General features: G+C 38.1%; 1 protein-coding gene across 9 annotated transcripts in view; it reads right to left on the bottom strand.

The window, feature by feature from the left end:
- The window catches only part of RALYL (RALY RNA binding protein like), a 333,458-nt gene that overhangs the window by 153,347 nt on the left and 160,626 nt on the right, over positions 1–19,485 (bottom strand). For all 9 annotated transcript variants that reach the window (XM_078393572.1, XM_078393571.1, XM_072999079.2 and 6 more), the window contains one exon: positions 4,698–4,976. In XM_078393572.1, the coding sequence (XP_078249698.1) occupies positions 4,698–4,976 (279 nt within the window). The remainder of the gene's footprint in view (positions 1–4,697; positions 4,977–19,485) is intronic.

Here is a 19,485-nt window from a genome sequence, read left to right as displayed (position 1 = left end):
ACAATAATGATAAAGATGACGATGACGACGATGACGATGGGTAGAGTTGGTCTCATACAGAGCTTTTTATATTTGAAGTTCACACAAATACATGCAGGTTTTGGATTGGGACAATGATTTTGAAAAACATTCAGAAAGTTACTTCAAAATGTTTTGTCTGTTGGCCCAAAGCAATATTTGCAATGTAAAAGTTATTTTCTGAAGAAGACTTAAGTTTCTCTTACTTTTGCTTCATCCCTTTTAGCATCTATATTTGGGACTGAAATTTTAATTAGCCATCCATATACTTCTGTGCTAAAACAGCAGCTTGTTGCTTTAGAAACTGTTAGCAGTGCTTCCTTGTTCTTGAACCACAACCTGCTTAATTATTTGGACTCTTCACTTCCTCCTCTACTCCCAAATTTTAGACCACTTTTCCAGATGAAGAATTCAAGAAAACTTGAAAGCCTCCTGTTACTAATCTTTTAATAATGCTGTTGTCAGTATTTGAACTTTTGTGATTTGTAAAAATTTGAAAGGATTATGGAGAAGGTGCAGGGAAAAAAAAGCCTTAGAAGTAAAGTGCAGTTTAAAACTATGCCTTGTAACTGCTCCTATGAATCATTTCATACTGGTCTAGACACCACATATCAAAGTTACAGAATTTGCAAACAATGTTCTGCCAGCTAAGTGTATATATCTTTCATTTAACTTGAGCGCCATCTTTTGAAAAAGTATAAATATTTGAACCCTGGGAATTCTGTCAATACATTATAATTAAGTATAAAAAAAAACAAAGGTGCCACAATTTTCCTAAGGTTGAAAGGTAGTGAAAATAACAAATGTTATGTAAACAAATTTTGTTAACTTGAGGAAGCTGAGCAGGAACAAAATGAATGGGAATTTGAATTTGACCATAACATGTAGAATTTCTTAATGTGGAATATGCTCAGTCATTAAAACAAAAGAGGAAATGGAAACAATTGGAAAGTGCTATAAATATGAGAAAGGAGACACACACATCCATGCATCAGGCTATTTATTCTTAACAAGATAGTTTTGCATTATACTACACACGCCAAATGTACCGATATCATAGGGCACCAGAAAATCAACAATGAGATTTTCTTCATAGATTTTTAATGGCTTTGACTGAGTGAGAACGTTATTCAAATATATATATTTTTTGGTATATGTTATTAGTGTGCTTAGAGGCTAAAAAGTTCCTAGTGAGAGTCGGGGGGGGGGAAGAGAATGTAATCAGGGAAGGGGAAAGGGAGGAAATGGAAAGGCATGGACTGAAAGAGAAAGGAGTAATGCAAAAAAAGTATTTTCACTTTCCCTGACCCTCTAGAGACAGTCAGGATTGATAGCTGATGGGCTAGTAGCCTGGGGCTACAAGGGGTCATTTGGTATTAGGATGGGAGGAGCATGCCAAACGGCACATAACTCTCCCACGCCTCAACGGACCCTTTGTAGCCCAATCCAGCCCACATGCAGAACAGCCAGTGTGAACAGGCCCGTAGAATGTTTGGAAATAAAAATAATAAATAATTTTTAAAAATTCATCTCTATATTACATTTCTAAACATCTAGACTTGTATCCCATATGTTGTTTGCCCTTGACCTATATTCAGTGTCAGTTCGCCTGAAATGATACTAAGCATGTCTGGATCTGGACAGTGTATAGGTAGAAGACCATGTGGGAATTTGACCTAATATACTGCCACAGATTTTAGGGAAGAAAAGTGGGGAAATAAATGAAACGTATACACAATGTATATCTCATTGCCAAATCATCTGGGCTGATATACCATATTTCACAAGAAATGCCCACACTATGAATGAATACAACCACCAGCTGCTAAGTATTAAGGCATAAAATCCTAGCCTATTTGACCTCTTCATTACATAGTATAAGGATATGCCCATTGTGAAGAACTTGGTATATATTAGTGCAGATGAATGGGTCCGTGTTATCTCTTTCCTTGTCCTCCCCTGTACTTGCCACCATTCAAACGTAATGTAAGGAATGGTGAGCAGGCAATGGGCAATTTCAGTTAATCAAGACCTTGCATCCATCACGGATTCAAAAAGGCATTTCCTGCATGCCATTTGCAAACTGCAGATAAGCAGGAATTGGCCTCTCAAAGAAATGGCCCATTCGGATAAAGAAGTTAATACCTGCCGGCTTATTCTCAACCTGAAAGGCTGTCTTCATAAATAATGGAACATTGGTTACCGTGTATTTTACAAGTTCAGTGAAAAAACTGCTGTGGCTGAATAATGGAAAGGCACGGACATTATTGGAACCTTATAGGGTGTACTGTTGATAACCTTCTGCAATGTACAATATCACAGTGTAATGAGAACATGTTCCTTTTTCCAAATATGGGAGGGGGGAAAACAGGGTGCTAGCAATTAGCTGATCAAAGGATAATCCCTTTTGTAGTAACTGTAACATTTAGTTAGTTTTACAGTTATGGAGGTGTAGCCTCAACAAATAGTAGATGAGGAATATCTCATGGTTTAAACCCTTGCTTATGGAGTGCTCTGTGCCCTGTTGTGGTTTTTGAAGCTGCAATAAGGTAAATGCAAAGAGTGTGTTTTGTACCACAATGGCTTATAGTTTATAGATGGCTTTTGAAAAAATTGCCAAGAAGTAATCTTTTAGGGTGCCTTTGAGAAACAGGAGAGTAAACATTCTTTTTCTTTTCTTTTTTATACTTAAAAAATGAAATGACAACTGTAGCTACAAGCTTTTGGCAACAACTATATTTGCAACTATTTTCTTTAAAGCCAAACAAAAGAAAAATTTAAAAAGACTGCTGTATTTATAAGTTCAAAGTTTGAACACAAAAGAATCAGAAAGACTTAGAACGTCCATCAAATTAACCTGCAGTAAATAGGATAACTAAAATGGAGGCAATGCTGATTGCATCGCTTACACTCTAAGACAGTCAAATGTCTTTTAAAAGGCAAATGATTTACTGTGATCCGATAACACTTACTATAACATTCTGGAATTAGCATACTTCTTCTGAATGACACATATTTGATCCTTTAACAAAATATGCCATATTAGTCTAAACACTTTGTATAGCAAAATCAGGTGTAATGCCACAGCATGTTCTGCAACATATGGACTTCTTACAGTGTCTTCTCAAAAGACATTGCTCATGCCAGCAGGGTGCATTGGAAACTCTTGCTCACATGTTTGTGCACTGTCCACTCCACCCAGAGTGATCGTTCCAAATTTGTGGCACGGGTCCTGTTACAATTGGAGGGAGAATCTGATGTGGACAAAGTTCGTTTTATGTTATCTGTGGAGGTGCCTGACATTCTGGAAAGAATTGCAGGTTTCATCAGCTCAGTTGTGAGAAAGTGAAGCCTCGCTTTCAATTAAATGTCTTTGAAATGTTTGGTCTTCTGCTTTCTTACCTCCTGGATTTTGTATGCATGGGGCACTTAATGAATCATTTTGGTTATGTTTCATTCTCTTTATGCCAAAAAAGGTTTTGTCTTGTCTTGACCTCGTACAGCAGCATGGTTTCTTTTAAGAACATGGAGATCTTATAGCAGTGGATAAAGCACTGCCATAGTTTTTCAGCATGTCCACTTATGTTTTATGATATATACTTCTTTTAGCATTCCATGTAAATCTAACAAGTCACCCAGGGACATTAGTATGTTGTGATAAGCCAGTTTTATCAGTTTTAGCAATGATGGGAAAGCAGAAGCAAAATGCAACCCCTAGCATACTAATAATCGTAACATTTTCATTGGTTTGCTCCATAATACAGAAGTCAATTATCTGTGCATATCATGGCCAGATTTGGATGTCAAGTTAAACCAGAGGCTGGAAACCAGTAGGCGGATATTCTTGTACTTCAATGGATGAGGATGAAAGTGGCCATAGTACAAAATCTGAGAGGCCACAAGTATCCATCCGTGTGCTAAATCATAGTTTAATATAGTAAGAATGAGATGTAGTGAATTTAGGACTCTGCTGTTGCTTCTTCTCTGCTGGAGCCACAGAGAGTTTGGAAGTTTTCTTATCTCAATTAATCACTGTTTAATGTACTATCCAAACCTCAAACTATGGTTAACTGTTAACTAATGGTTCATCAAAGAAGCCAGTCTATTTGGAATAGAGATTGGGGTATTCGTATTAGTACCGCACAGCTGCAGTTAAAGAGAACTGTCCAGTGGTGTCCGCCAGTGGCGATGGCCCTGTTCTTCCTTCCAATCACTCTGGAGCACCCGGTCGACTAGCCACTCATCAGTCTTGTAGGGAGATTTGTCTTCCCTCCTTCTGCCAGGGCACCTGTTAACACCAGCTGTGCGAGGGTATTCGTACATGAGTGCACCCATCTCTAATTTGGAATGTTTTTAAAATACGTGGACTTCTATACTAATCATGCTAAATAAATAAATAGAAATTTAAAAATAAGTATTAGTATAAGTACACTTTGGATTAAAAGAACCCAGGATCTATATTAACCTATAGGTTTTTGTTCATTTGTGGATGCTAATTGTTTTCAAGATTTTACTCAACACTTGAGTAACATCATAAGGACTGAAATAAAACACACAAATACCACAGTTGTTTTCATTCAAGTAGATTCAGCATTAGACACAATTAGGAGCACAATCATACAAAAAAAGAGAAAAATGCAGCAGCAAATAAATCAGTACACGAACAAGCTGATACTCACCAAGTGACTGCCCTGCGATGATTCTGGCATTTTCTCCTGCCACAGCAGCCCTCGCATGCCTCTCACTCATGTATTGTACAAACGCATAACCTTTGTGCACAGAGCAGCCTACTATTTTTCCATACTTTGCAAAGATTGCCTCTATATCACTTTTTTTAACAATGGCTGTGTTGAGATTGCCAATGAAGACTCTAGAGTTGATGGATTTGGGATCATTCTTATTGGTGACGTTACTGGTCTGTGTTTTGCCGGTCATGATTTGGTCACTTGACTTCAGCCCTAAAAACAGAGGACAAATGTTTATGTTTAGTTGCACGTACTGACCTCTGACGTGGTATATAATTCAGTTATCATAATTGAATAAACCTGCAATTATATAGCAAGTTAATGTGGAGTAAATCTCACTGAAACCAATGGGACTTCTTTCTGAGTGACGTGGATAGGATTACACTACAAATTAATCTAAAAACAAATACATAAGAAACAGATAGTCCAAGGATGACTGACAAGAAAAGACAGTGACATTTTAAAGAGTATTACCAGAGGCTAATATTAAATCCTTATATGTATGAATTTAAAAATGCTGCTCTTAAGCCAGACCTGCTAAAAATTAGCATTGCACCAATGTTGTATGAATTCAACTTGAGAGTTCAGTCACTGGCTCATTAAATATCCATCGATCTTCATCATGTAAAGTAAGAGAATAAAACCCTATGTGTGTCAGTGAAATGAACAGGCTGGGAGCAAATCTGAAGAAGCATGAAAGACTGCCCTTTTCTTATCTGGCTCTTGTCAATCACTACACATTATCTTTTTCAGTCTATTAAATAGTATAGACCATTACAACCAGCCAAGGTTATACACAGATGCTTAGCACAATCAATTTGTTTCCATTAGAAGCCAGCAATTTCTTCTTTTCAGAATAACTCAAAATAGTAAACAACAACAACAACAACAACAAAGAGTGTTACTAATAGAGACAGAACAAACAGCTAATGTTCATCAAATGTCAGAGTAGGATTTTATTTGGACATTAAGACTGTTGCTGTGATTGTGTGGATAGATCCCAGAAAGAGAATGGTTTGAAAACTTTTTGTAGTTTAACTGAAATTGATAAATTGCTATATTTATATTAAATACTCTAATCTAGTGTTTATACTGTAGATTCTTATCACATTATCTAGGATGCTCTATAGTCTACTACAATTAATAGAACTGTTTCCCAACCTGTCTGAAGGTATGTTTGAGCACTTAAGCACTCAGGAACATTTCCAAGATCCTGTGATTTTTATCATGTTATTGACACAGAGACTTTCAAGTGTGCAATGTAAATCCAAATATATACAGTATACAAGTTATTTTCTTTGTAAAAATAACACCTATTATTTAACTAGAGGTCAACAGTATATTTCCAAGCAACCCCTGTGCACTTTCTGCACTTACCAGCTAAGCAGTTAGCCAAGTGTCAAATCCCTGTACATGTCCCAATACTGAAAAATGGCTATAGTGAGGAGAAGGCCATTTTAATGGCAATTAAATACAGTGGTGCCTCGCATAGCAACGATAATTGGTGCAGCAAAAATCGCTGCAAAGCGATTTCGTCACTATGCAATATTAAAAAGCCCATAGGAATGCATTGAAACCCCTTCAATGCGTTCCTATGGGCTTCAGACTCACCTTTAAGCGAAAATCCTCCATATGGCGGCCATTTTCACTGCCTGGTAAGCGAGGAATCCATCCCAGAAAACAGCGGGCAGTCATTTTTTTAACCTGGCGGCCATTTTGGAACCACCGATCAGCTGTTAAAAATCATTGCTTTGCAATGATTGGTAAGCGAAACAGGGTACCGATCATCGCAAAGCAATTTTTCCCCATAGGGAACATCGCAAAGAGATCGCAAAAAGTTAATCGCTATGTGTTTTCTTCGTTAAACAGGGTGCCCGTTAAGCAAGGCACCACTGTACATAAGACTTGCAAAGTTTGGCTAGGAATTACATTACTGCTCTATTCAGCTTCATTATGGTCATATTTTAGATCCTATTGACTCCATCACTCATGTAAGGTTTAAATTTGAGTTGGTACTTGTTCATTTCTCAAATAATAGGTTCCATGAAACCCTAAAAGATCCTAAGGAATGCAGTTAAGCGTCTGTGTTTAGGCCCACTTCCTACAAACATCAACCAGCATGGAAGCCTCTTCATAGTGAATCTGTTGACAACTGCTCCATAGCAAAGCTGAGCAAAGCCATCTTCTACTAGCTGACAGGGTGCCTTCAGATATCTTACCTTCATCCCTCTGTAAGACTCAAGATGACTCACCACACTATCTATCTCATTAGATTTTGGAAACTCAGCAGACCATGTGCGGTTAGTACTCAGGTGGGAGACCACCAGTTTACATAATTTTGTACCATTTGAAAAGGGATTGCATGAGATTGCTCTTGGGATATCTTCCAATTCAATGATTTTATGAGGCATATATATGAGAGAGAGAGAGAGAGAGAGAGAGAGAGAGATGTGGGTCTCTGTGTGTGTCTGAAGGCTACCCCTGCTTATAGGAAAAGGATGGTCATGCACATAACAGTTTCCCATGATTAAAAAAACATTGCAATATTAAAATATTAATTCTGAATTAAGAAAAAGGAGTCAAACAATCTTTCTGATAGTTCAGAGATGAAAAAAGAACATTCATGTAGATTTGTTAGCCTTGTTTTTACAGAAATACCACAATTGGCGAAGCCAGCACTCACTACTCGTTTACTCTTACACATTTCCTTTAAATTAATGCAGGCTTTTTCCGTCTTGTGGTATTCATTTCTTCTGCAGTACAAGGTCAGTGTACTCTGCAATATTTTTTCTTTAATGGTGATTTATGAAACAAGTATGTTAATTTCCTATTGTAAAGTGCAAGCATGTTTAACAGAATGCCTAATCTCACAATATGTCTGATTGTACTGTCTGAAGAATAATAACAAGTCAAACACAAGGAAAGCAACTTGTGCAGCACACGTCTGTGCATACTAATTCAGAATGGGCGTATCCTCCATTGTTCAGAGAGGATTTCAGCGTTAGGGTCAAGCTCGATGTTATGAGGAAGATGCATTTCTAATACAGTAGTTAAGCCATGTCCCCTACCACAATGGATTTCTTCAGAAATTAGCAGACATGCAAATTAAGCCCATGTTTACCTTTTAATGGCTAATTATATGAAAAAGCACACTAAGTTATAACTACAATCTAAATATGGGGAGGGGATACAATTTTTGACAGACTGTTCAAAAACTAAGTAACACTAAATTCTTCCTCACCTGCACCAGTCAAATGCGATAGGCACACCTATTCCCAACATGGAGACGATCACGTTTATAATAACCCAGTAACAACACAGAGAGTCAGTCCTCACACTATAAAGAGTTTGGAACTTCACTTGGCTCACATTCCATTTTTTAAAAACAAACTCTGGGTATTTCCATGTTAAATATAAAGAACTGTAGTCATTTAGAATAAATTCTCACAATGAATAAACTGAATCTAAATTGTTTTCTACCCTGTTTCATGCATATCCTTAAATGGGGCTCTGCCTTCTTTTGGAAGTATACAGAAATAAGAAGAATCAATGATGCACAAAGGAAAAGTAAGAAAGCAAGGATGTAGCATCTATGATCTCTGCTCAGTCAATTTCCCAAAACTCCTTCGATGCCACTATCACTACATTCTCTCACTCCTACACTAGTGCACTACATACACTACATGTATTTAATTAAATGATGATCACAGTGATTATGACTATGATAAACATATAATCCTACATATGAGACAGCAAACGTGGAAATATCAATTGCTGAATAGTTTAAAAATAATTCAAAATTCAGAATTACCTAAATTAGAAGGACATGAGGAGTTATATCACAGTCCACTGGTTACAACACTGACTTGTTTAAGTGGAGTATCTAACGTTTTTGGATTGCTAGAATTATTTCAACAAATTGAACCAGAAAAATTGCTAAATTCATAGGGAAGAAATGGATGAATATTCAGGATCCATTGCTTTCAGAAATCTTTAGTATACATTATTGTTTTCTAAATAAACAGCACTATCCTGTATACGTTTACTCAAAAATGAGTGCAATGTAACATAAATGGGAATAGGAGTGCAACACAACAAATATTGATGACACTACAGTGAATTTCATCCCCTCTCCCTTTAAAAAAATTGTTAGGCATATAATGCAAGACTGATCTAAATGTCTTCCTACCTCTATTGAGTTGTATATATATATTACTGGAGCAACCTCTATGCTTTATTTCTAATCAAGGTCACAATTCTGTTTACATTTGCTAAGGGTTCAATAAAGGATGACTACGACTCTGAACTATGTTTTTCCATGGACAGAATTAGCACTGGAAAATGCACCATGTTTTCTATCAGAAAGGAAAAGATTTGTCTGATGGCTATTCGTCTATAAAAATATGAGTCCAGGCAATTGCACTGCAGTAATTTGTAATAGCAAGAATAATATTAATGTTTGCATAACTGAGATTTGATTGCCTGAAGGCTGGAAGCATAATACAATTGTTTAAATTTCCATGCGACAAAAAGCAAGAAGAAAGACACACAAAAATCTCCATAGCAATGAGAACACAAAATAAGTATTTTCCCCTGCTAACAACATGGATTTGCATAATACTGACATGCACCAGAATAACTTAGAGCCTTACCTAGATAATCATAAATATGAAATTCATACATGAGTTACATGACACCTTTGAAACGGTAATTGTATAAAGTCACATGGGTATAGACTGTGCATAACTACCCACAGGCAAATTTCTCACATGTATCTTCTCAGGAACTCTAGCAGGAATTTCCCACTCCACTGTGGTAACTAGGCTGACATGTCAAGGCACCCACCCTAGGTAAACCAGACTGACAATGCATCCACTGAAATCAGGCCTCCCAAGCACCCCAGTTTCTCCCCACAAGTACTCCAGATATGCAATGCCCACCAAAAATCCATTGCCTCATCATGTTTCACCTAGCAACAGCATTTGGTAAACCATATACTAGCTTAACAACCTTTCCTCACATGTAGCATTGTCTCCAATACAGGGGATGTGGAGCATGACTGAAGAAAGTGAGGCTCTGTTGGCCAAAACTGGCCATATACAGATAGGTGATCTATCACGTTATACAGATCTCTGCAAATTTCTAGCTGAAAAACAAGCAGAGTTTGGCTGGTTTGTGTGTGTGTGTGTTTTTTTTCCCTTTACTTCCAGTTTTTATTTTTTGTTTGTTTGTTTGTTTTTAATATTGAAAGCCACTTTTGATCCTCTTGAGAAAGGCGGGGTATAAATTTTTTTAAAATAAATAAATAATAATATTCCATTAACCAGCCAGCCAAATAACACATTTTCCCCCTAGCAGGATCAGAATAAGGGAATTTAAAACACAGCCAACCATTAAGATATGTAGAATTCTTACACAGGATAGAAAGAGCCTGACTTAATGACCACATTACCCCATGCAACAGGGGACTCCACCACAAAGACATATCTGGGAGACTCTTATGAAAGAGATGAGAGTATGGGCTAGGCCAGCTGAGATGGATCAGTGCCTGAACAGTAGTCCTATTCACAAACATCTGGAGAGATACTTCCTGCTATCATTTATTTGTCCTTATGCCAGAGGTGTTTGTTTGTTTGTTTCTCAGGACAAGCCAACAGACAGCTCACCCACATTCACAGAAGCAACAACAAATCTTTACAAGATCACCAGTGAAGTCTCCAATACCAGCAGAATCTCTGTGATGCATCTTTCTCAGACTCTACTGTATTTCTGGAGAATACAACTGACAGCTACAGAAAGTGACAGTGCTCACAATGGGGATGCAGTGAGGGGGAAGTTGGCCCTGCCGTCCTGTTGTTGACCATGCAGTTTTTTACAGGAGCAGGAATGCTGATCGTTCCATTTCTACATGTCACTAGCGAGACACCTGCCACTGCTCATCCCGTTCAATAAAGCTGTGACTATTTCAGCCGTGTCTCCCTTTGTTTCAGTCATTAACAGACAGGAAATTTTCAACTGGTTACTTACCTCAGCTGTCTTTTTGAAAAGGCACATGGGCCCTATAAGCTTAGAATGACAAAAAGCTCAACACCCCCTGGCATGCCCCTGTAGCCAGTACTTTTTTTTAATAACATATTATTTTTAAACTACTAGGGATAGGGTAGGGAATACAAAAGGTGAAAGGAAGTGGAAGGGATGGAAAAAGGGTTTTCAGGATAGGAGAGCACAGAATATACAATCATCCAATCTATTCATATTAAGTATACAAGCATCCAATCTATTCATTTTTCAATAAAAAATCAGCTTTCTACTTCTTTTTTTAACTGTTTGATTACCCTCTAGGTTTCAACTTACAATTACGTCTTAGTATGAATCTAAATTATTCCAACACTATCAGGAAACCGAGACCAATTGTAAAATACATCCCCTCTTTCAATTTCCTTCTGCCAGTACTTGTTTGTGATAACAAATAGTACAGAGATGGATGGCCCTGTTCTTTGGACTTCCATCTTTTTCTCTTGCAAATATATAGTCAGTTACAAAAATCCTTCTAAACTACTAGTCCTGTTGCTAGGCCGGATGGGAGCTATAATCCAAAACCATCTGGAGGGCCAAACCACCTCAAATGAACTAATACTTGATTTCCTGCCTACTGTAAGGTGACTGTGCTTTCTTTTGGATGCTTGCCTATGTAATTACTCTTAAGTTATTTGCCTGTTGCCACACACTGTCTGATGCCTTCCCCAGAAGGGTCACATGAAGGCAGTGGAAATGAAGAGGAGGTGAAAGGATTTAAGATGCTCTTTCTTGGACTGAAGTGTTTTAAAACATGGCTTTATAAGGTGCTGGTGAAAATATCTAATGAACGCATTTCAAGGGGCACATTAAATCATGGGTCAATTAGCCATCTGAAATGATTACACCTCAGTTTTGTATATAACTACAGTGGTACCTCGCAAGACGGTTACCCCTCAAAACGATGAATCCGCATGACGATGACGTTTTGCAGCAGCCATTTTGCTTCGGAAAACAGTGATTCCTATGGGGGAATTTTGGTGGATGACGATTTGGTCTGTGCTTTGTGGATCGTTTTTTCGCAGCACGACGATTTAGAACAGCTGATGGGCAGTTCGCAAAGCGGCTTTCCAAGGCATCATCTATTTCTTGTTCTTGATACAAGTTTGTTTTTTAAGAATTTCCTTTAAGGCTTGACCAGTTATAGCTGAACTTCCATCATAAATAGCAAATATCTGTGTAAACTGCATATTCCCAGTTGAACATTGATAAATTGAATGAATTTAGTGAACATTAGAAGCTTTCCATTTTGTGCCACTGATATCAATTAAACCCACTAGATTTTTGCACTGTAATGTACAGTGATGTTAATACAATCTCAGGAACCACATGATGTTCATACATGATGTTCATCCAGTAGTCATAGCACCACTAATGATCACAGGTAACCCAATATCAACTTGACATGCTGTCTTTCACTGTGCGCTAGGTTCTGCCGTATGAAAGTATGCACAACATACAATATAGTCCTTACTCAGTCATTCAAAAATAAATTGATGTGGAAATATAAACAGGGAGAGGGCTCTGTACTTCCACAGCTGCTGTTGTCTCTACAAGAAGGACAGTCTGAAGGGGAAATGGACTGCTGCACATGGTGTCATTCTACATGACTGGGGGTCCTGAAAAATTAGGATTTCTGATTGTATGGAAAGGCTCCATACATACCATACTGTCTCTTTTTCAGAATGTTCTTCTTCCCATAGAGACCACATGAGTCAAGAGTTCTGGCTAGAGCTCTTTTCCTCCTCACACTTTTCAAATTAACCCTTTTTAGGACACTTGAACAGAGCCAACAAGTAATGAAAATGTAAGAGATTTACATAAAAGAGGGAGTTCTCTTTGCTCCTTCACTTATTACTGACTGACCAGAACAGAATTATTTAAAGAGCTGTTGCTGTTGTTGCTACTTATAATTATGATGATCAGTAGTAGCAGTATACCTTTTGTCACATTTAAATCCTCTTTTTCTTCAATGAACTCAAGGCAACACACATGGCTCTCCTTCTTTCCACTTTACTTTCATAACTCTGTGAAGTAACTTAAGCTGAGAGGATGTGATTGCCCAAAGGTCACCAATGAACTTCATGACTAACCGGGGATCTGAACCTGGGTCTCCTGAGTTGTAGTCCACTAACCACTGCACTACATCAGCACATTTCCTTTTCACATTAACAAAATGGAAGCATGATATAGTTTTTATTTTTATTTTAAAAGAACACTTAAAATAGCCAGAAATATGAATATGTTCTGTTTTAATTTTATTTTTTTAAAGCAACTTAGCTTTCAACGGAGATAGTTCTTATTTATGTTGGAATTTAAAATGGATTTTATTTCTAAAAAAAAAATTCAGTCTTTAAAAGTATAAGCAAGAAAACCCCTCACTCCTTCAGCAAGATTATAGAAATGGGGGGGGGGAATGAACAAAACATTAAAAGAAAACATGAAAAGCTTTTCATGCTAATAGTGTTTATTTAATATGGAAATTCCAAAAAGATCCACAGTGATTCATGCATAAAAAAATACATTTCTTTACACAGTTTCCATGTCGTGGAAGTCACTGTTTCAGCATCAGGATTAGCATGCAAAATCTAACTCACCAGACAATTGATTCCTCTTTGCCTGAAATGTCATTGTAGAACAGAAAGGACAGAGGAAGAAGTACAGGGTAGTAGACACAATGTAAACATTCATTTGGAATTTATTGCAGGGGGAGAAGTTTCATCTGCTCATAGGACTGCGGTCCCATAGAAAAATGGAGCGTCTACCTAACTGAGAGCAGATAAGGTAATTTTCCATTTCCCAATCTGATCCCCACATACTGATCCCCACGGCCCTGCAATCTTTCACGGCTGTTTCCTGAAGGTATCAGAGACTGTATGAGAAAGAGAGCCAGTTTGTGTAGGAGCTGAACTGTAATTTGGGACACTCAGGTTCTAAGCCTCACTGAGGCAAAAAAAATCACTGGGTGACCTAGACCTGGATACACAGTTTCCACCTGTCCTGTCTCACAAGACAGTTGTGAAGAGTAAGAAGTAGAAGAGCAGTCATGCCTGCCAGCCTTGAGATCACTAGGAAAAAGGGAGGATTAGGATTAGGCATCCTTCAGTCTCGAGAGGCTATGGTAACGTGCTCTGAATAGAGGACTTGGAACAGCGTCTAGTGTGGCTGAGAAGGCCAATTCGAGAGTGACAATCCCTTTCACCAATACAACCTGTCCCCCGTCCAGTTCCCTGATTTGGCTGGTTTCGGGACTGCCTCTTTGCCTCGGCCTGCAGGACAAGGGTCTCTTCAAAATGGGAGAGGCCATGATGCACTGCATGCCTCCAGGATGAACGCTCAGATTTCAAGGTTTCCCATCTGTTGAGGTCCATTCCTAAGACCTTCAGATCCTGCTTGCAGATATTCTTGTATCGCAGCTGTGGTCTTCCTCTGGGGCGCTTTCCCTGCACTAATTCTCCATACAGGAGATCTTCTGGAATCCGGCCATCAGCCATTCTCACAACATGCCCAAGCTAACGTAGATGTCACTGTTTCAGTAATGTAGACATGCTAAAAATTCCAGCTCGCTCTAGGACTACTCTATTTGGAACTTTGTCCTGCCAGGTGATACCAAAAACGCATAGGACACAACGCATATGAAACGTGTTCAGCTTCCTCTCCTGCCATGCACAAAGGATCCAGGATTTACTGCAGTACAGGAGTGTACTCAGGACACAGGTTCTATAGACCTGAATCTTGGTATATGCCGTCAGCTTCTTATTAAGCCATACTCTCTTTGTGAGTCTAGACAATGTGGAAGCTAAAGTGATGCTTCCACCAGGGCAAATATATTGATGGTACCAAGCATTAGTTTTCCCTACCTTGAATATATTTGATCGCCAGGGAGAGCATGGATCCCATCCTACATTATTTTAAAAAGCTCTTTGTAGAAGCAGGCAAAATGCAGTAACACAGTTGGTCAAATTACTCATGATTTTTTTTTCACCACTGAGCAACCAATGTAGCTTTCTGTCCTCCATTTTTTTTCATTCAGTTCTGATGGAAAATGAATAAAATTATGGCATTTTTCATTACTCCAGAACTTTTAGTGGTTATACATTTTGATTTTGAAAGAAACTAGCCTCCTTGTCCTCCTTCTTTCACTAATGACAAAGACATGAATAGGAGCTGCATGAATATGATTTGATTTAATAAGAACACAGAAGAAGAAAAAGGCAGAGCATTTTTGTGAGCTATGCAACTAGAAACAGTAAAAAAGCAGCAGGATAAGACCAGCAGAGAAGAAGCCTCTTAACATTAATGGAATGCTTATCAGCATAAAAGACTTAATTTCTGAAATTGGTAAGTGGGTGAGCTTCAATTTGTCTGAAACGACTGGCATTTACACTTGGCTCTGACACTATCTTTTCTAACTCCACAACATCTGGCAAATGTTAGCTATAATCAAAGCAAGTTGCTCTGAAGAACATCTGTAACAACTTGTAATCAAATTCAATGAAAACACAGCCAATTGCATGTAATACTATTCAAGATTTAGTTTTGGTTTTTGAAAAACACCAGTACCATTTTAGGTGTCAAAAAGGTCCCCAATGCTGGTGCCATTATGCTGCTGTTTTCTGTTGCTTTATGTTTTGTAAGTTATAAAATGCTAAGATAACCGCTCACCAACTTTCCCCCTATATTCCTATTGCTATAGCATATAAGATCTGCTGCATCAGACCAGTACAGTGGTGCCTTGCATTACGATCGCTTCATTTAATGACGAAATCGCATTACGATGAACTTTTTGCGATCGCAAAATGATGTTTCCTATGGGGGAATTTCGCTTTGCGATGATCGGTTCCCTGATTCGGGAACCGATTCTTCGCAAAATGACGATTTTTCCAACAGCTGATTGGCGGTTTCAAAATGGCCACCGGGTAAATAAAATGGCCCCCCACTGTGTTTAGGGACGGATTCCTCGCAAGACAGGTAGCGAAAATGGCCGCCCTATGGAGGATCTTCGCTGGGTGGTGAGTTTAAACAGGTTTAATGCATTCTAATTTAATTTATCTAATTAATTATCTAATTTATCTTTCTTTCCTTATCTATCTATTATTTATGATTTATGTTATGTTTTGTTACTTGATATTTTGGATTTATGTTATTATAATTGTATATATGTTGCTGTTAGCCGCTCAGAGTGGTATAGATTTATCAGATGGGCGGGATATAAATCAAATAAATAAATAAATAAATAAATAAATAAATAAATAAATAAATAAATAAATTTTAATGCGTTTCTATGGGCTTTTAAATTTCGTTTTACGATGTTTTCGTTTTACAGCAATTTCACTAGAACGAATTAACATTGTAATGTGAGGCACCACTGTATTTTATTACAATACTTGTCAATCATTCATCCTTCCAATTTTGGTAAACTGAGTACCCAGCTCAGCTCATGGAGGTGGGTGGGGGGTGGGGACAATGTATACCCTGTGTAATTAAATTGTAAATTGCTCAGATTGTTTTAAACACTATGGGTCAGTATATGAGCAGCACACTTTGCTTTCCTTACAGATACATACATTCACATATATGTGGGACTAGGTGATGGAAGGTCATGAGGGGATTACTAGGACTTATAGCTTAACTTTTGAGTAGGGCCAAGGTGTTTCAACAGTACTACCACCCACTTTGGTCATCATGGGCTTATAGCTGAATCCAGACTGTGCCTCTACCCCAGGGCTTTGCAAGAGACAGTACTTGCACTTGCTTTATTTATTGATGGTTCCTCCTTCTCAAGGTGCATTAGTATTGAAAAGCCTAGGAACGCCACAGTACTAAACTCTACCCTAATACATGGTAGCACCAGAAATATACATATAAATAAACCAAGGATTTGAAGGAGGGGAAAGTTGCAGAAATTTGGCAGATCAGGGTATACAAAGCAAGATAAAAGGTACTTTTTTGAACATAGTGAAAAATTCTGGTAAGATCAGTATATAGACCATACCAAATGAAACTCAGTCACAGTAACAATGTACAGTTGCATCTCAAATGTAAAAACTGGCTATGGGGGGAACTGTTAATTAAATGTCTGGAATAATTAATAGAAAAAGGCAAAAGAAAATTCCTTTCAGTAGGTTTAATATGACCTTGTACACAGATGTTCTTTGATCAGATATAAGCCACCAAATCCAATAATAAAATATGTCTTTGGTGCAAGTAAGATGTACATTTAATATTGATATTAATGGAATTAATCTGAGTAAAAATACTGTGGGCCTCCAAGAACTACGAAAATATATTTTAAAAAAATATCATTTATGTAATGACCATAAAACCTGTTTAGCCAGTGGTTCTAACAAGGTCCCTGATTCTGATTCTATTAGTCTGCCTAAAGGTGGAAAGCCTGTTTTGAATTAATTGTGCAAGTACTTCAGTATGCAAGTAATTTATAATTTGATCATTAATAATTTTGCAATACTTGGAGGTACAAAACTACTCACAATTGCCCCTTTAATTTGTAAGTGAACATCTGTGCCAAACCAGAAATGATGTACATGAAAATGAATGCTGACACAATGGAAAGCAAAGAGGCTAGGTGCTCTCCTGAACCTGTGATGTGGCTGAATAGGGTGAAACGAAGAACAACATGATCAGATTATTCAGTCAAAAGACAGTACTCTTGATTTAATAGATATCATTTCCACTTAAGGCAATTTTTAAAATTCCTCTTCCAAACATTTTACGTAGTTACTGTTCCTGTCCAGCTGTCGATCCATCATTTGCCTTCTGGTATGTCTTCTTGGTGGTGCTGGGGCATTACTGAATCTAAGCCGCTTTCCACTACTGATACCGCTAGAAACATTTACTTACTATGATAAGACACGTGTGCAGCACTGTAAGTACAATTGTGGCAGCATTATAACACAGGAGAAAACTGTCTGAAAACAATCATTTTTCTTCAATCCTTACCAACAAAGCTCACAATTACCAATTACCAAGTCAATATCGAATTGTACTAACAGGAGTTTGGTAATCAATGAACAAAGCAAAACATTGCCCTTGAAGCCCACATGCCACCCTGCCTGGATCACAGGCATACTGAGCAAAAGAGGCAAAAGGCAAAGTGCTGAAAAGTAAAAACCAGCAGGAGGCATAAAAATCTAAGGTGCCAAATGGGAGGGGATAGACAACTGAAGCTCTATTCTTAATGCAACTATGATCTGACTTACCACACTCAAATCCCACGAAGACTCAAAACATTCATGGTACAAATTTCATACCCACATGCATTCAAGTGGCCTAAAAGAGGTTGGGAGTTCGATTCTCCACTGTGCCTCTTTTGAGTAAAGCCAGCCTGTGTGGCCCTGGGCCAGCTGCAGTCCCAGGGGCACCTAGAGAAAGGGAAAGGTAAACCACTTCTGAACTTTCTCTACATGACAAGCCTTGAAAATGATCACCATAAATTAGAATTTACTTGATGGCACATCATCACCATCACTGAATAGCAATCTATTACTCTTTCCACTCCCTGCCAAAATGAGAAATGGCTGCCAATCACAGGGACAAGGAAATTTTACTGGTTGATCTGAGCCTTCACAGGAGCTCCATAACTGGGATTTCCAGGAAAGTTTGGGCTTTTCACTGCTATTGAACTGTCAATCTCCTTGTGCTTTAGGATTCCTAGTTCTGTTACTGTACATCTTTTATTTTTTGAGTGAGACTGTCTAGGGCCCAATATATACCTCAGGCAGTTCTCATTCAATCTGAGAGCTGCTTTGAGCTTCTTCAATTTGAATCATATCGGTTTTGAAACAGTCACTTCACTTCATTTCCCAAATACAATAGGCACATATAGTAATTTTAGGATATACTGTCTTGACTTGTGCTGATACAGTGATGCTTAAACATCCATAGTTTCCTGAATTTCTAGCACTGCACGGCATTTCTTTTTAATTTTTTTAACATTACATTTTCTCCCAATGTAAGTTGAACCACTCAACATCTTGTGCTTCAAATTGCACCCTCACGTCTCCAGATACTGAAAATACATAACCCTTGAAAAGAATGCCATCTAATTGCTTTAAACAGGATGAACTGCAGCCTTCCATATTTTTGTCCAACCTCAACTGTCAGGGCTCCTTTCCATGACTATGCTGACTAGGACTGATGGGAATTGTAGTCCAACAATATCCAAAAGTCTGTACTTCACCTACTCCTACCCTAAAGTACCATATTTTTCCATGTACAAGACACTACTTTTTCCTAAAATCATTACACTAAAAATTGAGGGGTGTCTTTTACACAGAAGTAAGCCAAGATAGCTGAGAAGAGAACAAAACAAAACATACCTTGCCTCTGTAAACAGGCTTCCTTCAGTCACAAGGCTTAGCTTCCTACAGTCAGGAGAAATAGCTTTCTCCAATCACAAGCCTTATGGAACTGACATCAGCTGACGCTGAACAAACCAACTGGAAGCCACCTTGTTGGAGGTGAAGCCTGTAGGCAGTGCTCAGATCCAACAGGGACTCCTAATGTCTTAGTATTCTGAGCCCAGAGGCTGAATACTCAAAGCTAAGTTTTCTTAATTTTTGGGTTAGGAAAGTGCGGGGGCATCTTATAAACAGGGACATGTTATAAATGGAAAAATACATGTTTT

This window comes from Pogona vitticeps, chromosome 4 (genome assembly GCF_051106095.1).
Source record: "Pogona vitticeps strain Pit_001003342236 chromosome 4, PviZW2.1, whole genome shotgun sequence".
Taxonomy (NCBI): Eukaryota; Metazoa; Chordata; class Lepidosauria; order Squamata; family Agamidae; genus Pogona; species Pogona vitticeps.
Note: the sequence above shows the minus strand (reverse complement) of the source record. Positions and strands in the feature narration are given on the sequence as shown.